Source organism: Oncorhynchus keta, chromosome 13, assembly GCF_023373465.1.
Source record: "Oncorhynchus keta strain PuntledgeMale-10-30-2019 chromosome 13, Oket_V2, whole genome shotgun sequence".
Classification (NCBI taxonomy): domain Eukaryota; kingdom Metazoa; phylum Chordata; class Actinopteri; order Salmoniformes; family Salmonidae; genus Oncorhynchus; species Oncorhynchus keta.
Genome location: NC_068433.1, coordinates 28874841 through 28898475, shown reverse-complemented (window position 1 = coordinate 28898475; position 23635 = coordinate 28874841). Strand labels below are relative to the sequence as shown.

General features: G+C 43.8%; 2 protein-coding genes across 6 annotated transcripts in view; one reads left to right on the top strand and one right to left on the bottom strand.

Annotated features, from left to right (window-relative positions):
• The first annotated feature begins 7006 nt into the window (after positions 1-7006).
• Positions 7007-14444, top strand: si:ch211-222n4.2 (uncharacterized protein LOC101885505 homolog). 2 transcript variants are annotated; one of them, XM_035775896.2, is made up of 7 exons: positions 7007-9337; positions 10112-10159; positions 10379-10496; positions 10582-10798; positions 12189-12289; positions 12397-12447; positions 12529-14444. In XM_035775896.2, the coding sequence occupies exons 1-7, from the start codon at positions 9052-9054 to the stop codon at positions 12662-12664; spliced, it is 957 nt and encodes a 318-aa protein (XP_035631789.1). In that variant the 5' UTR covers positions 7007-9051; the 3' UTR covers positions 12665-14444. The 2 variants fall into 2 exon arrangements, with proteins under 2 accessions (XP_035631789.1, XP_035631788.1); XM_035775895.2 differs by having other exon boundaries at positions 7010-9337; positions 10367-10496.
• The window catches only part of LOC118387487 (mediator of RNA polymerase II transcription subunit 15-like), a 23375-nt gene continuing 14167 nt past the window's right edge, over positions 14428-23635 (bottom strand). For 3 of the 4 annotated variants that reach the window (XM_035775898.2, XM_035775897.2, XM_035775901.2), the window contains 12 exons: positions 23327-23596; positions 22974-23060; positions 20496-20606; positions 18767-18891; positions 18515-18645; positions 16564-16698; positions 16418-16481; positions 16252-16318; positions 15879-16039; positions 15502-15668; positions 15133-15231; positions 14428-14885 (listed from right to left, as the gene is read on the bottom strand). In XM_035775898.2, coding sequence (XP_035631791.1) covers positions 14749-14885; positions 15133-15231; positions 15502-15668; positions 15879-16039; positions 16252-16318; positions 16418-16481; positions 16564-16698; positions 18515-18645; positions 18767-18891; positions 20496-20606; positions 22974-23060; positions 23327-23596 — 1554 coding nt within the window. In that variant the 3' untranslated portion in view covers positions 14428-14748. The remainder of the gene's footprint in view (positions 14886-15132; positions 15232-15501; positions 15669-15878; positions 16040-16251; positions 16319-16417; positions 16482-16563; positions 16699-18514; positions 18646-18766; positions 18892-20495; positions 20607-22973; positions 23061-23326; positions 23597-23635) is intronic. The other variant, XM_035775899.2, reaches the window with a different exon arrangement.

The following is a 23635-nucleotide window of genomic DNA, read 5'->3' as shown; positions in this document are numbered from 1 at the left end:
TGGTAGAGGAAAATGTAGGTTTCTGCTGAAATAGACACACTCGAATGTATTTATTTTTTCATGAGCTGGCCATAAACAATTACTGTTTAAAAAAAAAAAAATGCTGAGTTGTCCTAACTTTTGAGGACACAAGCTCAAGTACAAATAATATGAACATTATTTGTACTTGAAATACCGAATACAATATCAGCATGTAATGTGGCTAGTTAGTTGTAAAGTCTCCTAAAATAAATGCACTATCAATTTAGGAGTCTACAATCTCACCATGTTCAACCTGCTGATCAATGTGCCTCAGCGTAGTCCTCATTCGCAACGGTATATACCTTTGAGGAAGTGCATTCTGGGGGATTCTAAGAATTAGCACAAATTTATCAACAAAAGTACAACATAAATATTTTCTGAGATATGAGATTAACTTGCTATACATAGTATTGTATAGCGTTGGAATTGAGACATTACGTACTTTCTATGAAAATAGGCCAGTTTCTCGACATATGCTGCGTTCATAACTGGTAAATCTACAACATTAACAATGTCTACACTTCATTTCGGATCAATTTGATGTTATTTTAATGAGCAAAAAATGTGCTTTTCTTTCAAAAACAAGGACATTTCTAAGTGACCCCAAACTTTTGAATGGTATATATACAAGTACCAGTCAAAAGTTTGGAAACACCTACTCATTCAAGGTTTTTCTTTATATTTACTATTTTCTACATTGTAGAATAATAGTGAAGAAATCAAAACTATGAAATAGAACATGGAATCATGAAGTAACCAAAAAAGTGTTAAACAAATCAAAATATATTTTGAAAGTAGCCACACTTTGCCTTTATGACAGCTTTGCACACTCTTGGCATTTTCTCAACTAACTTCATGAGGAATGCTTTTCCAACCGTCTTGAAGGAGTTCCCACAGATGCTGAGCACTTTTTGGCTGCTTTTCCTTCACTCTGTGTTCCAACTCATCCCAAACCATCACAATTGGGTTGAGGTCAGGTGATTGTGGAGGCCAGGACATCTGATGCAGCACTCCATCACCCTCCTTCTTGGTCAAATAACCCTTACACAGCCTGGAGGCGTGTTGGGTCATTGTCCTGCTGAAAAGCAAATGATAGTCCCACTATGCGCAAACCAGATGGGATGGCGTATCGCTGCAGAAAGCTGTGGTAGCCATGCTGGTTAAGTGTGCCTTGAATTCTAAATAAATCACTGACAGTGTCACCAGCAAAGCACCCCTCACCATCACACCTTCTCCATGCTTCACGGTGGGAACCACACATGCAGAGTTATCTGTTTACCTACTGTAAGTCTCACAAGGACACAACAGTTGGATTCAAAAATCTCAAATTTGGACTTTTCAGATCAAAGGACAGATTTACACCAGTCTAATGTCCATTGCTCCTTTAGTAGTGGATTCTTTGCAGCAATTGGACCATGAAGGCTTGATTCACACTGTCTCCTCTGAACAGTTAATGTTGAGATGTGTCTGTTACTTGAACTCCGTGAAGCATTTATTTGTGCTACAATTTCTGAGGCTGGTAACTCTAACATATCCTCTGCAGCTGAGGTACAGTTGAAGTCGGAAATTTACATACACCTTGGCCAAATACATTTAAACTCTGTTTTTCCACAATTCCTGACATTTAATCCTAGTAAGAATTCCCTGTCTTAGGCAAGTTAGGATCACCACTTTATTTTAAGAATGTGAATTCTCAGAATAAGAGTAGAGAGAATTATTTATTTCAAGTTTTATTTTTTCATCACATTTAAGTCATTTACATTTACATTTAAGTCATTTAGCAGACGCTCTTATCCAGAGCGACTTACAAATTGGTGCATACACCTTATGACAACCAGTGGAACAGCCACTTGCATCTAAATCTTGTTGGGGGGGGAGGTGAGAAGGATTACTTACCCTTACTTACCCTATCCTAGGTATTCCTTGAAGAGGTGGGGTTTCAGGTGTCTCCGGAAGGTGGTGATTGACTCCGCTGTCCTGGCGTCGTGAGGGAGTTTGTTCCACCATTGGGGGGCCAGAGCAGCGAACAGTTTTGACTGGGCTGAGCGGGAACTGTACTTCCTCAGTGGTAGGGAGGCGAGCAGGCCAGAGGTGGATGAACGCAGTGCCCTTGTTTGGGTGTAGGGCCTGATCAGAGCCTGGAGGTACTGAGGTGCCGTTCCCCTCACAGCTCCGTAGGCGAGCACCATGGTCTTGTAGCGGATGCGAGCTTCAACTGGAAGCCAGTGGAGAGAGCGGAGGAGCGGGGTGACGTGAGAGAACTTGGGAAGGTTGAACACCAGACGGGCTGCGGCGTTCTGGATGAGTTGTAGGGGTTTAATGGCACAGGCAGGGAGCCCAGCCAACAGCGAGTTGCAGTAATCAAGACGGGAGATGACAAGTGCCTGGATTAGGACCTGCGCCGCTTCCTGTGTGAGGCAGGGTCGTACTCTGCGGATGTTGTAGAGCATGAACCTACAGGAACGGGACACCGCCTTGATGTTAGTTGAGAACGTCAGGGTGTTGTCCAGGATCACGCCAAGGTTCTTAGCGCTCTGGGAGGAGGACACAATGGAGTTGTCAACCGTGATGGCGAGATCATGGAACGGGCAGTCCTTCCCCGGGAGGAAGAGGAGCTCCGTCTTGCTGAGGTTCAGCTTGAGGTGGTGATCCGTCATCCACACTGATATGTCTGCCAGACATGCAGAGATGCGATTCGCCACCTGGTCATCAGAAGGGGGAAAGGAGAAGATTAATTGTGTGTCGTCTGCATAGCAATGATAGGAGAGACCATGTGAGGTTATGACAGAGCCAAGTGACTTGGTGTATAGCGAGAATAAGAGAGGGCCTAGAACAGAGCCCTGGGGACACCAGTGGTGAGAGCGCGTGGTGAGGAGACAGATTCTCGCCACGCCACCTGGTAGGAGCGACCTGTCAGGTAGGACGCAATCCAGCGTGGGCCGCGCCGGAGATGCCCAACTCGGAGAGGGTGGAGAGGAGGATCTGATGGTTCACAGTATCGAAGGCAGCCGATGGGTCTAGAAGGATGAGAGCAGAGGAGAGAGAGTTAGCTTTAGCAGTGCGGAGCGCCTCCGTGATACAGAGAAGAGCAGTCTCAGTTGAATGACTAGTCTTGAAACCTGACTGATTTGGATCAAGAAGGTCATTCTGAGAGAGATAGCGGTAGAGCTGGCCAAGGACGGCACGCTCAAGAGTTTTGGAGAGAAAAGAGAGAAGGGATACTGGTCTGTAGTTGTTGACATCGGAGGGATCGAGTGTAGGTTTTTTCAGAAGGGTGCAACTCTCGCTCTCTTGAAGACGGGAGGGACGTAGCCAGCGGTCAGGGATGAGTTGATGAGCGAGGTGAGGTAAGGGAGAAGGTCTCCGGAAATGGTCTGGAGAAGAGAGGAGGGGATAGGGTCAAGCGGGCAGGTTGTTGGGCGGCCGGCCGTCACAAGACGCGAGATTTCATCTGGAGAGAGAGGGAGAAAGAGGTCAGAGCATAGGGTAGGGCAGTGTGAGCAGAACCAGCGGTGTCGTTTGACTTAGCAAACGAGGATCGGATGTCATCGACCTTCTTTTCAAAATGGTTGACGAAGTCATCTGCAGAGAGGGAGGAGGGAGGGGGGGAGGATTCAGGAGGGAGGAGAAGGTGGCAAAGAGCTTCCTAGGGTTAGAGGCAGATGCTTGGAATTTAGAATGGTAGAAAGTGGCTTTAGCAGCAGAGACAGAGGAGGAAAATGTAGAGAGGAGGGAGTGAAAGGATGCCAGGTCCGCAGGGAGGCGAGTTTTCCTCCATTTCCGCTCGGCTGCCCGGAGCCCTGTTCTGTGAGCTCGCAATGAGTCGTCGAGCCACGGAGCGGGAGGGGAGGACCGAGCCGGCCTGGAGGATAGGGGACATAGGGAGTCAAAGGATGCAGTAAGGGAGGAGAGGAGGGTTGAGGAGGCAGAATCAGGAGATAGGTTGGAGAAAGTTTGAGCAGAGGGAAGAGAAGATAGGATGGAAGAGGAGAGAGTAGCGGGGAGAGAGAGCGAAGGTTGGGACGGCGCGATACCATCCGAGTAGGGGCAGTGTGGGAAGTGTTGGATGAGAGCGAGAGGGAAAAGGATACAAGGTAGTGGTCGGAGACTTGGAGGGGAGTTGCAATGAGGTTAGTGGAAGAACAGCATCTAGTAAAGATGAGGTCAAGCGTATTGCCTGCCTTGTGAGTAGGGGGAAGGTGAGAGGGTGAGGTCAAAAGAGGAGAGGAGTGGAAAGAAGGAGGCAGAGAGGAATGAGTCAAAGGTAGACGTGGGGAGGTTAAAGTCGCCCAGAACTGTGAGAGGTGAGCCGTCCTCAGGAAAGGAGCTTATCAAGGCATCAAGCTCATTGATGAACTCTCCGAGGGAACCTGGAGGGCGATAAATGATAAGGATGTTAAGCTTGAAAGGGCTGGTAACTGTGACAGCATGGAATTCAAAGGAGGCAATAGACAGATGGGTAAGGGGAGAAAGAGAGAAAGACCACTTGGGAGAGATGAGGATCCCGGTGCCACCACCCCGCTGACCAGAAGCTCTCGGGGTGTGCGAGAACACGTGGGCGGACGAGGAGAGAGCAGTAGGAGTAGCAGTGTTATCTGTGGTGATCCATGTTTCCGTCAGTGCCAAGAAGTCAAGGGACTGGAGGGAGGCATAGGCTGAGATGAACTCTGCCTTGTTGGCCGCAGATTGGCAGTTCCAGAGGCTACCAGAGACCTGGAACTCCACGTGGGTCGTACGCGCTGGGACCACCAGGTTAGGGTGGTCGCGGCCACGCGGTGTGGAGCGTTTGTATGGTCTGTGCAGAGAGGAGAGAACAGGGATAGACAGACACATAGTTGACAGGCTACAGAAAAGGCTACGCTAATGCAAGGAAATTGAATGACAAGCGGACTACACGTCTCGAATGTTCAGAAAGTTAAGCTTACGTAGCAAGAATCTTATTGACTAAAATGATTAAAATGATACAGTACTGCTAAAGTAGGCTAGCTGGCAGTAGCTGCGTTGTTGACACTACACTAATCAAGTCGTTCCGTTGAGTGTAATAATTCTACAGTGCTGCTATTCGGGGGCTAGCTGGCTAGCTAGCAGTGTTGTTTACGTTACGTTGAGTTAAAAGAACGACAATAGCTGGCTAGCTAACCTAGGAAATCGGTCTAGACTACACAATTATCTTTGAAACAAAGACGGCTATGTAGCTAGCTATGTAGCTAGCTACGATCAAACAAATCAAACCGTTGTACTGTAATGAAATGAAAATGTGATACTCCCTGACCGGTGATTGAATTCGAAACAAAATGTGATACTACCTGTGAATGCGACCGGGTTGTTGGGTTCTATTCACATTCCCAGTGGGTTAGAAGTTGACATACACTCAATTAGTATTTGGTAGCATTGCCTTTACATTTTTTTTACTTGGGTCAAGCATTTTGTGTCGCCTTCCACAAGCTTCCCACAATAAGTTGGGTGAGTTTTGGCCCATTCCTCCTGACAGAGCTGGTGTAATTCAGTCAGATTTGTAGGCCTCCTTGCTCGCAAACGCTTTTTCAGTTCTGCCCACAAATGTCCTATGGGATTGAGGTCAGGGCATTGTGATGGCCACTCCAATACCTTGACTTTGTTGTCCTTAAGCCATTTTGCCACAACTTTGGAAGTATGCTTGGGGTCATTGTCCTTTTTGAAGACCCATTTGCGACAAAGCTTTAACTTCCTGACTGATGTCTTGAGATATTTCCACATAATTGTCTTCCTCATGATGCCATCTATTTTGTGAATTAAACCAGTCCCTCCTGCAGCAAAGCACCCCCACAGCATGCTGCTGCCACCCCCATGCTTCACGGTTGGAATGGTTTTCTTCGGCTTACAAGTCTCACCCTTTTTCCTCCAAACATAACGATGGTCACTATGGCCAAACAGTTCCAATTTTGTTTCATTAGACCAGAGGACATTTCTCCAAAAAGTACAATCTTTGTCCCCATGTGCAGTTGAAAACCGTAGTCTGGCTTTTCTTATGGCGGTTTGGAGCAGTGGCTTCTTCCTTGCGGAGCTGCCTTTCAGGTTATGTCGATATAGGACTTGTTTCACTGTGGATATAGATACTTTTGTATCTGTTTCCTCCAGCATCTTCACAAGGTCATTTGCTGTTGTTGTGGGATTGATTTGTACTTTTCGCGCCAAAGTATGTTCTTCTCTAGGAGACAGAACGCGTCTCCTTCTTATGGTCCTATGGTGTTTACACTTGCGTACTATTGTTTGTACAGATGATCGTGGTACCTTCAGGCGTTTGGAAATTCCTCCCTAGGATGAACCAGACTTGTGGAGGTCTACAATTTATTTTCTGAGGTCTTGGCTGATTTCTTTTGATTTTCCAATGATGTCAAGCATAGAGGCACTGTGTTTGAAGGTGGGCCTTGAAATACATCCACAGGTACACCTCCAATTGACTCAAATGATGTCAATTAGCTTATCAGATGCTTCTAAAGTCATGACATAATTTTCTGGAATTTTCCAAGCTGTTTAAAGGCACAGTTCACATACACTAAGTTATCTTCTGACCCACTATAATTGTGATACAGTGAATTATAAGTGAAATGATCAAACAATTAAACAATTATTGGAAAAATGACTTGTCATGTACGAAGTACAGTGCCTTGCGAAAGTATTCGGCCCCCTTGAACTTTGCGACCTTTTGCCACATTTCAGGCTTCAAACATAAAGATATAAAACTGTATTTTTTTGTGAAGAATCAACAACAAGTGGGACACAATCATGAAGTGGAACGACATTTATTGGATATTTCAAACTTTTTTAACAAATCAAAAACTGAAAAATTGGGCGTGCAAAATGATTCAGCCCCCTTAAGTTAATACTTTGTAGTGCCACCTTTTGCTGCGATTACAGCTGTAAGTCGCTTGGGGTATGTCTCTATCAGTTTTGCACATTGAGAGACTGACATTTTTTCCCATTCCTCCTTGCAAAACAGCTCGAGCTCAGTGAGGTTGGATGGAGAGCATTTGTGAACAGCAGTTTTAATTTTCCCTGTTTTCCCCACCAAGATTTACATGCTAAAATCGTCACTGATGATAGACATTTTCGCAATCTAAAAGTCATATTCCTATTTACTTCCAGTGTAGTGAGAGAGACTTTATCATGGTGATCCCTCAAGCATTTCTCCATGCTTGAACGCCAATAACTCAGATACACGTGAAAACATGAAATGACCCAGGGAATCGATAGATATATAAATATCATAAACCCTGATTGACATTCATCAATCAGATCATTCAAGCAAGACTTTAACCTTTTTGCAAAGATTATGGCTATAATTTTGTAGTTGTTATTTAGGAGTGTGATTGGATGCCAATTATCAATATTTAAGAGATCCTTGTGTGGTTTAGGTATAAGAGTAATAACCCCTTGCTTCAGAGAGGCAGGTAGTTCTCCCTTCTTTATAGCCTCCAAGGCTTCAAGTAAAACTGTTGCTATTTCTTCAGAGAAGGTTTTTTCTTCCCAATACGATGAGAGACATCCACAGCCATATCCATATATCCATCGGAGAAGTCATGTGCCACACGGTTACAGATGTCTCTTACTTAGCGCTTCACATACTCATCCTGGTCCTCGGGGACACCGTAAAGCGTAGCCCCCACCTTCTCCGGTTACGCTCTGCTTCCGATAAGCGCTCTTGCATGTCTGTAATGGTCTTCTACTGTGCAGTGCATTTCTCAGAAGTAGCCGTTTTTGCAAGTTTAAGCTCTTCGATACTCTTGTATGCATGACTCAGAGAGGTTGTTTTCGCGTATAATTTTCTCCAGACCATTGGCTCTTTCGTTTATCTTTGCAGAGACAGCATCGACTATGTTGACCTGTAGTTCACGCAAAGACAATTATGTCTTTCTCTTTTTGGGTGCAGGGCTATTGACTGGATTTTCAGAATCAACCGAATGTCCAGAATCCTCCATTGCTTCTCCCGAGGAGTCAGATGGCGGTTTTTCTCCAATGTATGAGTGCTCAGCTAGAAACTGCCTTCTCTTTGCTCTTTAGCACATTTTTTCTTCCATTTCTCAAAGTTTCAGATCAAATTAGCGGTCAACTAAGCGTTGTTCTCTATTGTGTTTACTACAAGCCAAGTTCTGTTAACTTGTATCCCTCTCAAACGTACTTAAATGTAAGGTTATTCGGAGCAAGCTGAAATCTCGTATGCACTCGCCGCCATCTTCAGCACCCCCAGTCTTGCGATGTTGCTCCTCTAGGTTTGGAAACTCTGCTTCACATAGAACCATATGGTATTCACAGGGTGCTTTGTACACCAAAATGTCAGTCGGAACCGGTCCAGACCCGCACTTAATTTCTAAGAAATAAAGTAATGAAAATTGAATTGAAAATGAAATTATTTGCCTTTATCGTTTCTGTATGCTTGTCTATGTGTTCTTGCAAAGACGAGACAGACATTTACAGTGACACAATGCTGCGTTCGAATGGTAGAATGTTCAGATACGTTTTTATTTCCCGCCACCAGAGCAACACATTATGGTTGTCATGGCAACGTTGTATGGTAGTAGTGCATGTCCACTAAGGAGAGTGAAAAGGGAAATAAATCGTGGCTGTGGGTGTGGGTAATCGGTGTATTTTTAAATTGTTTCTAAACTTTGCATATTGTGGAGATGAACAATCCATTTAACCGGGGACGTTTACGATAAGGGGTAATGGCTGCACGATTATTTATTTATTTTACCTTTATTTAACTAGTCAGTTAAGAACAAATTCTTATTTTCAATGACGGCATAGGAACAGTGGGTTAACTGTCTGTTCAGGGGCAGAACGACAGATTTGTACCTTGTCAGCTCGGGGGTTTGAACTTGCAACCTTCCGGTTAATCGTGCAACGCTCTAACCACCTTGCCGCCCCGGCAGCATTATGCATGCGGATAGAATGACCTGTTGTTATTTGTTAGTCTAGCTAGCTACTATGTAGCTAAGTTAGCCAGCCAGTTAAAAAAACTGTCGTGTTGCTAGCTAACCGTATAGTTTAGCTATGTCAGGCAACAGTCTTCCGCCTGTGCGAAATCTACCCCACTGGTCCCGCGTTGGATGTCTTGACAAGCCTTGCTTTCCACTACCACGTCCTTTCCCGTTTAACCACCTTGAACCGTTGTCCGATTCACCCCGAGGGGACAGAGGGGGAGAGGTCTCATCTCACCGGGACATGGATACTCGCGTTGCATCGCTTCAGAGGAATATTCAGTTCCTGCAACTACAGCACAAGGACACTCTTCAGAAGCTACACGGTGAAATAGATGACCTCAGACGGGAAAATAAAGGTGAGTCAAACCTGTCCTCGTGTCTTTGCTGATGTTTTTGATTTCCAAAAGCGTCATCATAGGCAGCATATTTGTTTGTCATGGTTTTGAGCACCATCATTTTCATCTTTGCACAGTAACGTTATACATCATGTTACTAAGTTAAAATAGCATATACAATGCATGGCCTTTCCCCTGAACTATACCAATGACACAATTTAAGCTAGACTACTGCCTTTCTTTCCATACAGCCTAATAGGCCCACATTTTATGGGTAGCCACTAGCCAGCAATAATTTGTATATGATAAAGTTCTTTAGTGGAAATCTGTATCTGTAATACATGTTTGTTTGCACATTTTTTAGCATGATAATCACACAGGGATCTGAGGATGAGGCACTGCTGACAGAGGTGACACACTATAGCCTAGCGCTAGTGGTTGCATAGTGATACAGTTATTGAATGAGGAAAATGAAAGGATGGTGAGTATCTCACCGTGGGAGGTGGTGGAATGCAGTATCATTTTACAGAACAGACAAGCTTCTCTATATCGCCTCCGCATCCTATCCCCCCACAAAGAGATATTTCAATCCAGTTAAAAAGAATCACATGGGTCCTCTGTCTTCACTCTGTCAGAGCAGCGAGACACATAGTGCCAAGGTTGCTCAAAGGACCTTGTTAGAAGAGCTTATAAACAGCACGGCAGTTGAGGTATGCTGTTGCTGCCACCTGTCATGTCTACTTCTGTTCTGTGTCATGTCTTCTACATGACCTCTCTTTGACTTTGATGTTCCAGAGCTGCAGTATAAGCTGATCATGGAGCCTTCAAAGTCTTGCAGAAAAGGTAGGCTTCAATCATCTCTTCAATCATCTTTGCTGGAACAAGTGGGCAAGGTCTATTGGGACCAAGAAAGCATTGGCTCTTGGACTTTCAGATCTGTGGTCGTTAGATATTACTTTTCACAACATCTCTTTAAGTTTCCCATAATAGAAATCAATGAACAATAATTGTGTAAGCTTGTGTGGCGCGTATGCCTACCTATTGGGGAAGGTATTTCTTTAGGATCAAGCCACCGGAGCACAAGGCCACCAACACAGGGCAGTGAGGCCCAGAGAGAGAGAGTGATCTACCTGGAGCAACCTTTACAAGACACATGCCCATCTCAAGACCCATGGCTCAGGTAAGCATCCATACCTCTACCCCCTAGTTCATCTTCTCCAAAAGTGTCTCGTCTAAAAACACTTGTTTGACCTCCACGGAAGCAGTATAGCGGGGGACGGTTGTGTGGCTCACGCCTACACTGAGAACACTGGAGTGGCAAAGCTTGAACACGAGTCAGAGTTGAGGGGAGGGCTTATCACCTCTCTACAACCCCTCCGGATCCACAGCAGCCCATCCCATCCCCCCCGACCCCCCACCCTTCAGGAATGTGAGGTTATCATACGGCAGCTCTACAACGCCAACAGCCTGCAGTCTCAGGAGGTCAGATGTCATCCTCTGACACATCGATGCTATTGCACAGTCCCTTATAGAATTGGCCAACATAACTATGGTTTAGAACAGTGGTAACCAATATTTTCTGAGTCAAGATCACTTTCGCAGTCAAAAAGCAAGTGGCGATCTACTGCTCAGATTTAGCTTTTTTACATTAACCTCATACAAACAGTTTTGTAGGAATACGGTTTGGGCAGTAGGCCTAAAACATTATCACAGCATATTGGCTATATGATTGGCCTGCCAATATTGTTAATCAGACCATATTATATTTCAAAACTCAAGCTTTGATAATAAAATATATCATTGGTTTAGCACTTGTGAGGCACTGTGGAGCATGAATTGAAATAATTAGCTTTTTAATTTTACTGGGCTGATGGTACCTGCATCTGATGGTCAACAAGGTCAAATCAGGACGATGACCGTTCAAAACTATTTTTCCCAACCGCCTCTCACGGTCCCTGATCTGTCCTTCCTTTCCTCCGGTAAGACTGACCAGAGAGAGGGGACAGTCTTCCACCTGATGGCGAAACTCAAGTCGCACCGCATCTGCCTCATGCACAAATTCATGTTGTCCCTATATCCCTTAATATTAAATTCGACACGTCGAGCTGCTAATAATAATAAAACGCAGGGCTATCGATACTTGGCTACTCATTCATTGCAGTTGCAGCCTGAAGAATCGTGTTTTATAAGTGTTGAATATAGACTTAAAATCACTCATAAAAACAGCAGCTCTTGGCTGTATTCTTTGACAGTCTTCTCTGTGGTCATGGTTTTAAAAGTTATTAAATCTTACGTAGGCTAGTAGCCTATTAAACTTGGCTGTGGCCAGGGTCATGGAAGCTCTGTAATCACAGTGATTTGAGCTATCCGACTGGGCAGCGCAGTAGGTGCACTCGATTTAGTCACAGATTTGCCGGTCCGCCAGGTATGCGGAGTTTGTCTCATGGGAACACTTTGCTTACCCGGTGCGCAGGACTTTTGAATCAAGTGCACCTGCCAGCAACAGCTCAACACAATTTTTTTTAAAGGAGCGCAAGCCTTTATTGTTCGTTGGCTTTTCTACAGAAATATTTGGTGATCGACTAGGAATGCCTTGAAGATCGCAATCGACCGGTTGGCAACCACTGGTTTAAAATGATTCTACTAAAACCGGTCATTTTGTGCAGCAGACAATTAAAATAGATTGTCACATTGTAAAACCATAAACTACATAAATATGTCTTACATTTACAAAGGCACGCATGATTTGTCATATGCCCAATAGATAGTTGTTTTCTGACCATGTTCTCCATAACTGAATGTAAAGTTTACATGGAGAACTGAGTGTTCTTTCAGTGAAGTATCGCTCTCCCTGATGGTTTGTTTCATGTAGATTATACGTGTGAAGGCTGTCCTCCGAGACATTGTGTTCAACAAGAAAATCACTCCTGAGAACTACATCATGACAAAGGCCTACCTTGCTGACAGCACCAGGTAAACAGCAGTTTTGTAGGCATCTTGTCCACCTGACTAAGTCATTTATATAAAGAAAATTTAAAAAATACAGGTAAATTGTACAATACATTTGATTTCCCTCTCAGCAAGGCAGAGAAGTTTCCCCAACTAGCACTTCAACCACTTCCCAAGAGAATGTAAGTGAATCTTTCCTAATCTCTTATACAGGAACATTAACCTTGGTAGTGGAACAGCTATCCTCCATGTACCCTTTCCAGGTCTGGGAACCAGGCAGGGGTGACAGAGAGGGTGATCCTCCCAGCCCTCAAACAGCACCTGAGCTCCAGCATCGCAGAGAGGCAGAAAAGGACCCAGGCTGTACAGAGGAGCAGGCTGAGGAGAACAGTGCATTGAGAGGGACAAAGAGTACAGCAGGCCAGCCAGCACCACAGAACCAAAGCCTCTTTAAATAAGATCAGGACCAGTTCCTATTATGGCCATTGAAGGACTTCAATTACCACTGAATGAATGTTAACAGTACCTGTCAAAAGTTTGGACACACCTACTAATTCCAGGGTTTCTTTATTTTTACTATTTTCTACATTGTAGAAATACATCTACATTGTAGAAAATAGTGAAGGGAAAAGGGTATCAGTTGTCCAACTGAATGTATTCAACCGAAATGTGTCTTCCGCATTTAACCCAACCCCTCTGAATCAGAGGAGCTACCTTAATTGACATCCACATCTTCGGCGCCCAGGGAACAGTGGGTTTACTGCCTTACTCGGGCAGAACGACTGATTTTTACCTTGTCAGCTCGGGGATTCAATCCAGCAACTTTCCAGTTACTGGCCCAACACTAACCACTAGGCTACCTGCATATGGAATCATGTAGTAACCAAAAAAAGTGTTAAACAAATCAAAATATTTTGAGATTCTTCAAAATAGCCACCATTTGTCTTGACAGCTTTGCACACTTTTGGCATTCTCTTAACCAGCTTCATGAGCTAGTCACCTGGAATGCATTTCAATTAACATGTGTGCCTTGTTACAAGTTAATTTGTAGAATTTCTTTAATTCTTAGTGCGTTTCAGTCAATCAGTTGTCACAACACAAGGTAGGGGTGGTATGCAGAATATAGCCCTATTTGGTAAAAGACCAAGTCCATATTTTGGCAAGAACAGCACAAATAAGCAAAGAGAAAACACTCCATCATTACTTTAAAACATGAAGGTCAGTCAATCTGAAAAATTAAGAACTTGCAAGGTTTCAGTCAAGCTGCAAAATTAAGAACTTTGAAACTTTCTTCAAGTACAGTCGCTAAAACCATCAAGCGCCATGATATGACCACCACAGGAAAGGAAGACCCATAATTACCTCTGCTGCAGAGGATAAGTTAGAATTCACCTCAGATTGCAGCCCAAATAAAATCTTCAGGGTCCAAGTAACAGAAAAATCAACATCTGTTCAGAGGAGACTGTGTGAAATCAGGCCTTCGTGGTTGAATTACTGCACAGAACCACTACTAAAGGACACCAATAAAAAGAAAACACTTGGCCAAGAAACATGAGCAATGGACATTGGAGATCTGCCCTTTGGGCTGATGAGTCCAAATGTGAGATTTTTGGTTCTAATCGCCATGTCTTAGTGAGACAGAGTAGGTGAACCAAGGAGGAGAGTGATCACCCGACCTCAACCCAATTGAGATGGTTTGGGATGAGTTGGACCGCAGAGTGAAGGGAAAGCAATCAACAAGTGCTCAGCATATGTGGGAACACCTTCAAGACTGTTGGAAAAGCATTGGTGTGGCAAGTGGTTAGAGCGTTGGACTAGTAACCGAAAGGTTGCAAGATCGAATCCCCGAGCTGACAAGGTTAAAATCTGTCTTTCTGCCCCTGGACAAGGCAGTTAACCCACTGTTCCTAGGCTGTTATTGAAAATAAGAATTTGTTGTCAACTGACTTGCCTAGTTAAATAAAGGTACAATTAAAAAAATACACAATTCCTAATGAAGCTGGTTGACAGAATGCCAAGTGCGTGCAAAGCTGTCATCACGGTGGCTACTTTGAAGAATCTCAAATATGTTTTGATTTGTTTAACACTTTTGGTTACAACATGATTCCATATGTGTTATTTCATGTCTTCACTATTATTCTACAATGTAAAAATACTAAAAATAAAGAGCAGAAAAGTATTTATTCTTGATAACAAAAAGACAAATTCCCTTACGAGCACATATACACACTTCAAAGCTTTACACAGAAAAGTGTTTAGTTATTAGTTATACATATTCTCACCTTAGAATTCTTTACAGAACACACCCCAAATGGACTTTCTCATAATACCCATTTTGTGTTGAAGCCTCAACAGCACACCCTAGTGGTGGTAGGGGAGAGCTGGCGTTCCAGGGTGAGGTAGCCCACCCCTTTCAGTTTGCACAGTCTGTGATAAATTATGTTGTCTCCAGCAGAGGTTTGATGAAGAGGTGAGCCTCTTGTCTACGCTGCAGAAAGACAGGCTTGTCTGACACTCTGGGCCCAAGTATTGAGCAGTGCAGTCACAGAGTGCTTGTCTGGGAGCTGTAGGAGTTTGGAGGTCATGTTTCTGTGAACGTTCTTTAGGAAGGGGTTGGCACCTGGAGAGAAAAACAAAGTGATGCATTAATCAACTAGAAAATGCATGAAACCTGAAAAGACTAGCTACTGACATGGCAGTATGGTTAAAAATGTATAATTGTTATTTTGCTGAACATTTAATTTGTTATACATTTTAAACTGTAGGTAATATTGGGCAACATTTCATTACAACCAAAGTTAAAGTCAATTTGACTAAAACAGGCTACATAGTTGAGTATGGGTACAGAGAGAGCCAGTGTGTCTTACCATACACTTGCCCATCATCTGCCCACTGAGGGCTTTGGTCTGGGTAGTCTGCAGGGATGCTGAGCTGGAGAGGTGGCACACTTGGCAGGTTCTTGTCATCTGGAAGAGAAAAGCAGAGAATAGCATCAGACATCAATTAACTTTATCTTTGAGGGAGGATAATGTGATTTCCCCCAGCCTTAATTTCTTAACGCCCTAAACCAGGGGTCGGCAACAGGCGGTAAGGATTTTAGTCTTGTAAAAATCAGGAATTCAGCTAAGAAATTAGTTTAATTTAGGAAATCTGTTCCCACAAATAAAAAAGAGACGTGATCGTGTCTCAATGCAACCGTGGCTGGATCTAGTTGCCAACCTCTGCCCTAAACTCACCTAGTTTACAGATTAGATGCACCGTGCCGTTGTTACTGCAGAATGAGGGGTCCAGGTTAACCAGGAACTTGGCGTTGAGGCGGGCCACCTCCCCCTGCAGGATGTTGGGGATGGTCTGGCGGTCATCCTCCTCGTGTTTCCTCTTCCGGGCCACGATGGTGGGGCCTCTGTGGAGTGGAGTGGGAGAAAATAGAGATGGGTGTCAGATGACGGCCTGATCCCACTGCTACTGTACTCTTTCACACACTTTCTAAAACGCACTGTAGGGAAATGATAGAGATGTGGACAGATCTAAAGCAGGTTTGCGCCAAGATGTCAGCCGAAAATGTTTCCGCCCTGTAGGGTTTCTGGACGTGGAGTGGTTAGGGTAAACTCACGTGATTGGAGGCCCGTGGATGGCTGTCATGGCTGGGGCAAAGGTACGGTACAGGGAATGGTTGAAAACAGGAGAGCGGATGTTTGCCATGACGGCATCCAAGAGGGGCTGGCACAGGTACTGCTGCTTGGTGCAGGGCACAGGTGGAGGGGGTGGTGTCGGCTAGAACAAGTTTAGAATAAAGTCTTATTAATAAGCTAAATAGGGAAACATTAAGTTAACTAGTTGCTAGGGTTTTAGGTTCTTTAAAACTAATGATTCACTTTCAATGGGTAACCTTTATGAACTCACAACAGAAAGACATTGAGAGCCAAAGAGCAATATAACAGCACAAAGATTTTCACCATGATTGAAAAACGGGGTCTCACGCTTACCACAGCCATATCATTCTTCAGTTTCTCCAGTGCTATTTCACACTTCTGTAAGGTCCTGAGAGGGCACCTGCAAGTCAGGGAGAGCAGATACGTTCTATAACCATTGTTAAGACCAACATGAATGGGCACTGACACACTCATAAGCAACATATTTGTATTATTTTACCTTGTGCTGGGGTCAGTGAGAATGTTCAGCAGGCTCTTCATCTTACTCAGGTCCTTTTTCCTATCTGTTGGGAACACAAACTCCCTTTAGTGAGTGGGAACAGCCGAGAGTGGACATAAAAGAAAGAGCATGGCATGAGTGTATACCTTCGTTTTTGTCTATCTTGTTGATCATCCTGCGCAGCGGCTCGATGTATTTGGAAAGCTGTTTGAGTTTCTCCATGTACTGTTGGTCCTCCAGTTGAGAGGCCCCGACTGGACTTATCACTGAACTGGGGTTCCCTACACATCACCAGACAACCACATGGGACAACAATCAGAATACTCATATACAGGTGAAGTCCGAAGTTAACATACACCTTAGCCAAATACATTTAAACTCAGTTTCACAATTCCTGACATTTAATCCTAGTAAGAATTCCCTCTCTTCAGTCAGGATAACCACTTTATTTTAAGAATGTGAAATGTCAGAATAATAGCAGAGAAAATTTGTTTTTTTCAGCTTTTATTTCTTTCATCACATTCCCAGTGGGTCAGAAGTTTACATACACTCAATTAGTATTCGGTAGCATTGCCTTTAAAATTGTTTAACTTGGGTAAAATGTTTTGAGTAGCCTTCCACAAGCTTCCCACAATAAGTTGGGTGAGTTTTGGCCCATTCCTCCTGACAGAGCTGGTGTAACTCAGTCAGGTTTGTAGGCCTCCTTGCTCGCACAAGCCTTTTCAGTTCTGCCCACAAATGTTCTATAGGATCGAGGTCAGGGCTTTCTGATGGCCACTCCAATACCTTGCCTTTGTTGTCCTTAAGCCATTTTGCCACAACTTTGGAAGTATGCTTGGGGTCATTGTCCGTTTGGAAGACCCATTTGCGACCAAGCTTTAACTTCCTGACTGATGTCTTCAGATGTTGCTTCAATATAGCCACATGATTTTCCTACCTCATGATGCAATCTATTTTGTGAATTAAACCAGTCCCTCCTGCAGCAAAGCACCCCCACAACATGATGCTGCTACCCCCGTGCTTCACGATTGGGATGGTGTTCTTCGGCTTGCAAGCCTCCCCCTTTTTCCTCCAAACATAACGATGGTCATTATGGCCAAACAGTTCCATTTTTGTTTCATCAGACCAGAGGACATTTCTCCAAAAAGTACGATCTTTGTCCCCATGTGCAGTTGCAAACCGTTGTCTGGCTTTTTTATGGCGGTTTTGGAGCAGTGGCTTCTTCCTTGCCGAGCGGCCTTTCAGGTTATGTCGATATAGGACTCGTTTTACTGTGCATATAGATACTTTTGTACATGTTTCCTCCAGCATCTTCACAAGGTCCTTTGCCGTTGTTCTGAGATTGATTTGCACTTTTCGCACCAAAGTATGTTAATCTCTAGGAGATGGAACGCGTCTGATTACTGAGCAGTATGACAGCTGCGTGTTCCCATGGTGTTTATACTCGCCTACTATTGTTTGTACAGATTAACGTGGTACCTTCAGGCGTTTGGAAATTGCTCCCAAGGATTAACCAGGTCTATATATATTGTTTAATTCTCCCATGATGTCAAGCATAGAGGCACTGAGTTTGAAGGTAGGCCTTGAAATACATTGACATGTACACTTCCAATTGACTCAAATTATGTCAATTAGCCTATCAGAAGCTTCTAAAGCCATGACATCATTTTTCTGGAATATTCCAAGCTGTTTAAAGGCACAGTCAACTTAGTGTATGTAAACTTCTGACCCACTGGATTTGTGATACAGTGAATTATAAGTGAAATAATCTGTCTAAACAATTGTTGGAAAAATGACTTGTGTCATGCACAAAGTAGATGTCCTAACCGACTTGCCAAAACTATAGTTTGTTAACAAGAAATTTGTGGAGTGGTTGAAAAACGAGTTTTAATGACTCCAACATAAGTGTATGTAAACTTCCGACTTCAACTGTACATTCAATATGTGTATACATATACAGAAGCTCCATACAAATCAACATCTTACATAAAGATAATTAAGAATGTCAACTTTAGTAAGGAAAACAATCATTGGTGAGTTATGAGGCTTACGGGCTTAGAACCGCACCTCTGCTCCAGTGAGGAGTTGGGACAGTACCTGGAGTGTTGAGAGGTCCTGGGGAGGGGACACCATAGTTCTGCGGGGTGCGTGCGGTGGCTGGGCTATGTGAGGGCTGGGGGGACGGGCTAGGCTGGAAGCCCCCCGGCGACGGTGTGGGACCAGAACTGCTGTGAAGAAACACAATACAGGGTCACAGTTGACACCAGAGAATTTCATTTCAAGACTACACCTGAAATAAAACTTTCAAATGCCCGTCAATAAGAGAGTGAGCATGCCAACTTTGCACACCTGACTGAGTTTGGCTGGGAGGATGGGGGCTGTGGCGATGGCTGTGGCTGGGGAGGGGGGGGCATGGACTGGGGTGTCTGCACCTGTACCGGCGAGGGCGATGACATCATCTGGTGCTGCTGCACCTTTGGAGGAGGTGAAAAGAAAAGGGAGCTCACATCAGAGGAACCCAAGCAACTGTTCAGCTGGTTGGAAGCTGCATCACATTACCATCCAACCTTAATAGCAGGGGGGAAAACCTGCTTCAAGCCATTACGCCGATCAGGGCCTGAGTGCCTACTGAGGAAGATGGGAAGAAAATATAATTGAGTGTCTTATTGGTACTTACCAAACACAACAATGAATACTGGCCAGATGCCCTAATACTTAGCAAAATAATACACTATATTTCCAACAAAATCTATAGGCTTACTAGAGCTGGGCAATATGGACAAAAATACATATTGCGATAAATTGACCAGTTGTTTGCGATATCGATAAATCATTACAAAATGATTATTTTGTGGGGAGGTGCTAGAGTTGGCGATATGTACAAAAAGTCACTGTGATAAATGTAACTATTTTGCTGGATAATAATAAATACAACTATTAAAAAAAAGATGTCATGGACAATTACTTTACATTAGCGGTAGGACTCTAGACAAATTTCCAGTACCCAGTAAGACAATAGATGGTAGCTTATGATTAAAAAATAAGCTATTTCATCTAACATATCCAGGGAATGCATGATTGTTATTTTGATATGCAACCTGTCAAAATAGAATCCAGCCTAGGATTAGCCTATCAGATTTAATTTGGCCTCTTTGTGCACATCGGACTACAGGCTAAATATGATATTGTTGCCATGTAGACTAATAATGAATCTATCAGTAAATGTAGGCTAATGATCTACAAAAACTTTCCAGCGCTCGGCCTAGGCTACTTGATGTAGGCCTATTCACTGCAAATTGCGCGCTCCACTCTTCGGGCGCATCGAAACCATACCAGGCTTACAGCCTACTCCAGTTATAAAGTGGTGCCATGAACTCAGTATTAAGAGGTGAGGAATAAATGATATACTCACAGAAAGCTGTGACACTCCTCTCTGGAACTGGAACAGTAGTTGCTTTGAAAACTGTATTTTTCCCGCAATTGCATTTTGAGAAACGTTCATATACTTGTGCTTCTCAGAATGCATCTCTCCCTCCTCCGTGCACACAGTGGAGAGGGAGTGGCTCGCTCACAGCAGCCAACAGCAAAACAGGGACAGGCAGATACTTTCATAGCAGATAATGCATAGGCTATTACTGTGGGAAAAAAATTGTTTCAGAGCCATCTACAGAAACGTTGTGTAGCAAAATCACAAAAAATTACAGAGGTACACAAAATGCTTCAGTGAGAGGAAGGCAATGTCGGTGTCGGTAATTTTGGGTTTATTGTCCCAGCTCCTTGGCCTACCCTTCATGGGTTCCAAATCAGAACCTGCTTGTAGAAGGTACAACTCTCTTTTCATGAATCAACTACATACTGAGCATGAGAACAGACATTCACTATCAGATCTAATTCCAATGGTCTGTGTGAGGAGCAGGAGAGGTGGTTTGGGTAAAGTGGGGAGGAGATTAGAGGGCTACACTGAAGGGTAAGAGTTGGCATAAGAAAGCACACCAGAGGGACATGGTTTTAGGAGAGGTGGTCACCATAGAGGTCAGGGTCAGAGTACTGCCTGGTCACTCTACCCTGGCGTAAATACCTGTGGTAACTGCTGTCCTCCCACAGCAGCAGAGTTTGGAGGTATGGCGGGGTTCGAGGCAGCGCGAGGCAACCGGGGCGGAATTTGCATCCCAAGGCGGGGCATCATCATCTTGAAGGAGGACAGAGGGGACAACAGACATGTCACAAGCAAAACAAGAAATGCAATGCATCAGCAGAGATGAGGCGCATGTATGCACAACGCATTTGCACACGCATATGCAAGCAAGCTCCCAGGAACAACACTTGTAAGGTACACAAGAACAAACATATACACGTACACACACTCATTGACACACATCACACAGTAACAGTTAGTCATATCTTTAGCCCTGGTGTGAGACACACAGCCAGGCAGTGTTACCATGACAACAGTGATGAGGCCTTCCACAGCCAGTGGGAACATGCTCCCTCTTTATTCACAAGGCCAAACTATGCAGCGTGTTTGACAATTATTTAAATTGATTAGTGAAGTACAGAAGGTAAACATCTGTCAAATGACTACAAATAACAGATCATTATTTTTGGTAATCTAGTATAACTAGCTTTAAGTATTTTAAATGACCGCCAATGGTGGAACCCCATTGTTCCCCCCAGTAAGAGGTTTGGCAGTGATTTCCCAACCGTGTCTATTGGTCAATTGGATGAGATGGTGGGGGTCCTTCAATAATTGATGATGCCATGTCTTTGCATCTAAGAGTAGCGCTAGTAGATGTAGCAGCTGAGTTAAAGGATATATTTGGTTTGCAGGACAGAGTAGGCATGCAGTTATAGCATTCATTGCACGAACAGCACACATGCATGAAGGGGGAACAAGACATTCTAAAGTAGGTCTGAGGTATAATAAAGAGACATCCTCTGGGAGAGAAACGTTCATTTCTCTCAGCAGTCCACCCATGGGTTTCATTCTGAGAAACCTTCAATAGAGAGGAGAATTAGCGTTGGGGTGAAGGGGTCTCCATTAATTCTAGTTTGGTAGAGAAAGAAGGGATGGGGAAGTGTCCTGTGGAAATGAATCCTAGCTCTATCACTCCTTTGCCGGGAAGCGATAAGATGAGTCCCAAGCCTATCAGGAAATTCTCAAAAAGCACCATACAGTGCCTTCAGAAAGTAATCATGCCCTTTATTCAACATTTTGTTGCATTACAGCCTGAATTCTAAATAGATTAAATATATTACTCTACACACAATAATGACAGAGTGAAAACATGTTTAGACATTTTAGCAAATGTATTGAGCATTTTAAACCTACATATCTAATTTACATAAATAAGTATTCACACCTGAGTCAATACTTTGTATAAGCAGCTTTGGCAGAGATTACAATGTAAAAATGTAACTCGGACACTCAGGAACATTGATCCACCATCTAAAGTGTAATGAATAAATTTACCATGCTCAAAGGATATTCAATGTATTTTATATTTTTACCCAATTACCAATAGGTTCCCTTCTTTGTGAGGCATTGGGAAACCTCCCTGGCCTTTGTGGTTGAATCAGTGTTTGAAATTCACTGCTCGACTACCCCACACATACAGATAATTGTATGTGGGGTAGAAATGAGGTAGTCATTCAAAAATCATGTTAAAGAATATTATTGCCCACAGAGTGAGTCCATGCAACTTATTATGTGACTTGTGACAAAGGGGTTGTATACTTATTGACTCAAGACATTTTAGCTTTTAATTTTCTATTAATTTGTAAAAATGTCAATAAACATAATTCCAGTTTGACATTATGGGGTATTGAGTGTAGGTCAGTGTTAAAAATATAAATTTATTCCATTTTAAATTCAAGCCATTCCAAAATAAAATGTGGAAAACACAAGGGTTGTGAATCTTTTGAAGGCACTGTACATGCAAATGACAACCAACTAAATTGATTCCCTGGGTTACGTAGGAGATTCATCATTCTGTTCAAACCAAAGAACCCCTTAGCCATTAAGCAGAAAATTTGCCATTATATGAATCGATGCAAACTTAAGTCTCTCTAGCTAATGCTATGTGATATAACAACCACTACTACCTTCTGGCTATGGCAGCAGCTTAAGTATGGCAACAGGCAACACAGAAAACTAAATATGGTCAAAACAGTACTGCCATAACCAAGCAAAAAGGCAGTAACTGCTCATTTCGTCAAAAATGTGTTAAGGTCATTTTTACTACATTAAATGCTTAATAATGTGGACAAATATCCTGCCTCTATTGTATTGTGTTTTGGAGAAAAGAATGGGGGTCATGTTAGCAGTAACTGCATAAAGTTACTGTGAGACCAAGGTAAATAAAAGCCATTTTTCTCAGTTCCACACTATGAGCAGTTAATGCCCTTTTGCCTGGTAGGGAAGCGTAGAGTTTGCGACCCAAAATTTAATCAACCCTGTCGTCACTCCAAACGGGTAAATCTGAAAGCATGCACTCACTCCAGGCCAGGTTCAGTGGCAGTCAATAAGTCCCACCACACCAGCTTGCAGTGCTCTTACCTGGCCAGGTACAGCTGCCGCTAGCTGGGCCTGAGCCGCCGCCTGTTGGGCTTGCTGCGCTGCCTGCTGGGCCTGCAATGCTCTAGCCTGGCCGCACACAAACAAACAAACACACACACACACACACACACACACACACACACACACACACACACACACACACACACACACACACACACACACACAGAAGCAAGCAAGCAGAGGGGTGTGTAAACAAGTTACTGGAATATGTGTGTTATCCCAGATACTTTAGATTATGAATTTAGAGTGGACAACAAAGAGTCACCACTATTCTACAGAGATTTGACTAAACTTTAAGTTCATCTTTTTCAATAACACCACCTCTGCTTTACCTGCAAGGCTTGGATCTTGAGCTGCTGCTGTTGCTGCTGCTGCTGACTGAGCGAGCTGATGGGCACATGCTGTGTGGGGGCCATCTGCCCAGCCAGAGACTGGGGCACCATGCCCTGCTGCTGCTGGGAGTGGGGGGGCAGCTGGGTCGGCTGGGGCTGAGACTGAACCTGTTGCTGCTGTTGTTGCTGGACCATGTGCTGGATGGACTGGGCATGCTGCTGTTGGAGTTGTAACTGAATCTGCTGTTGCTGGTGCCTTGATGGGTGCATCTGAAGACAGATGGGGGAGGGTGTGTAAATACTTAAGAT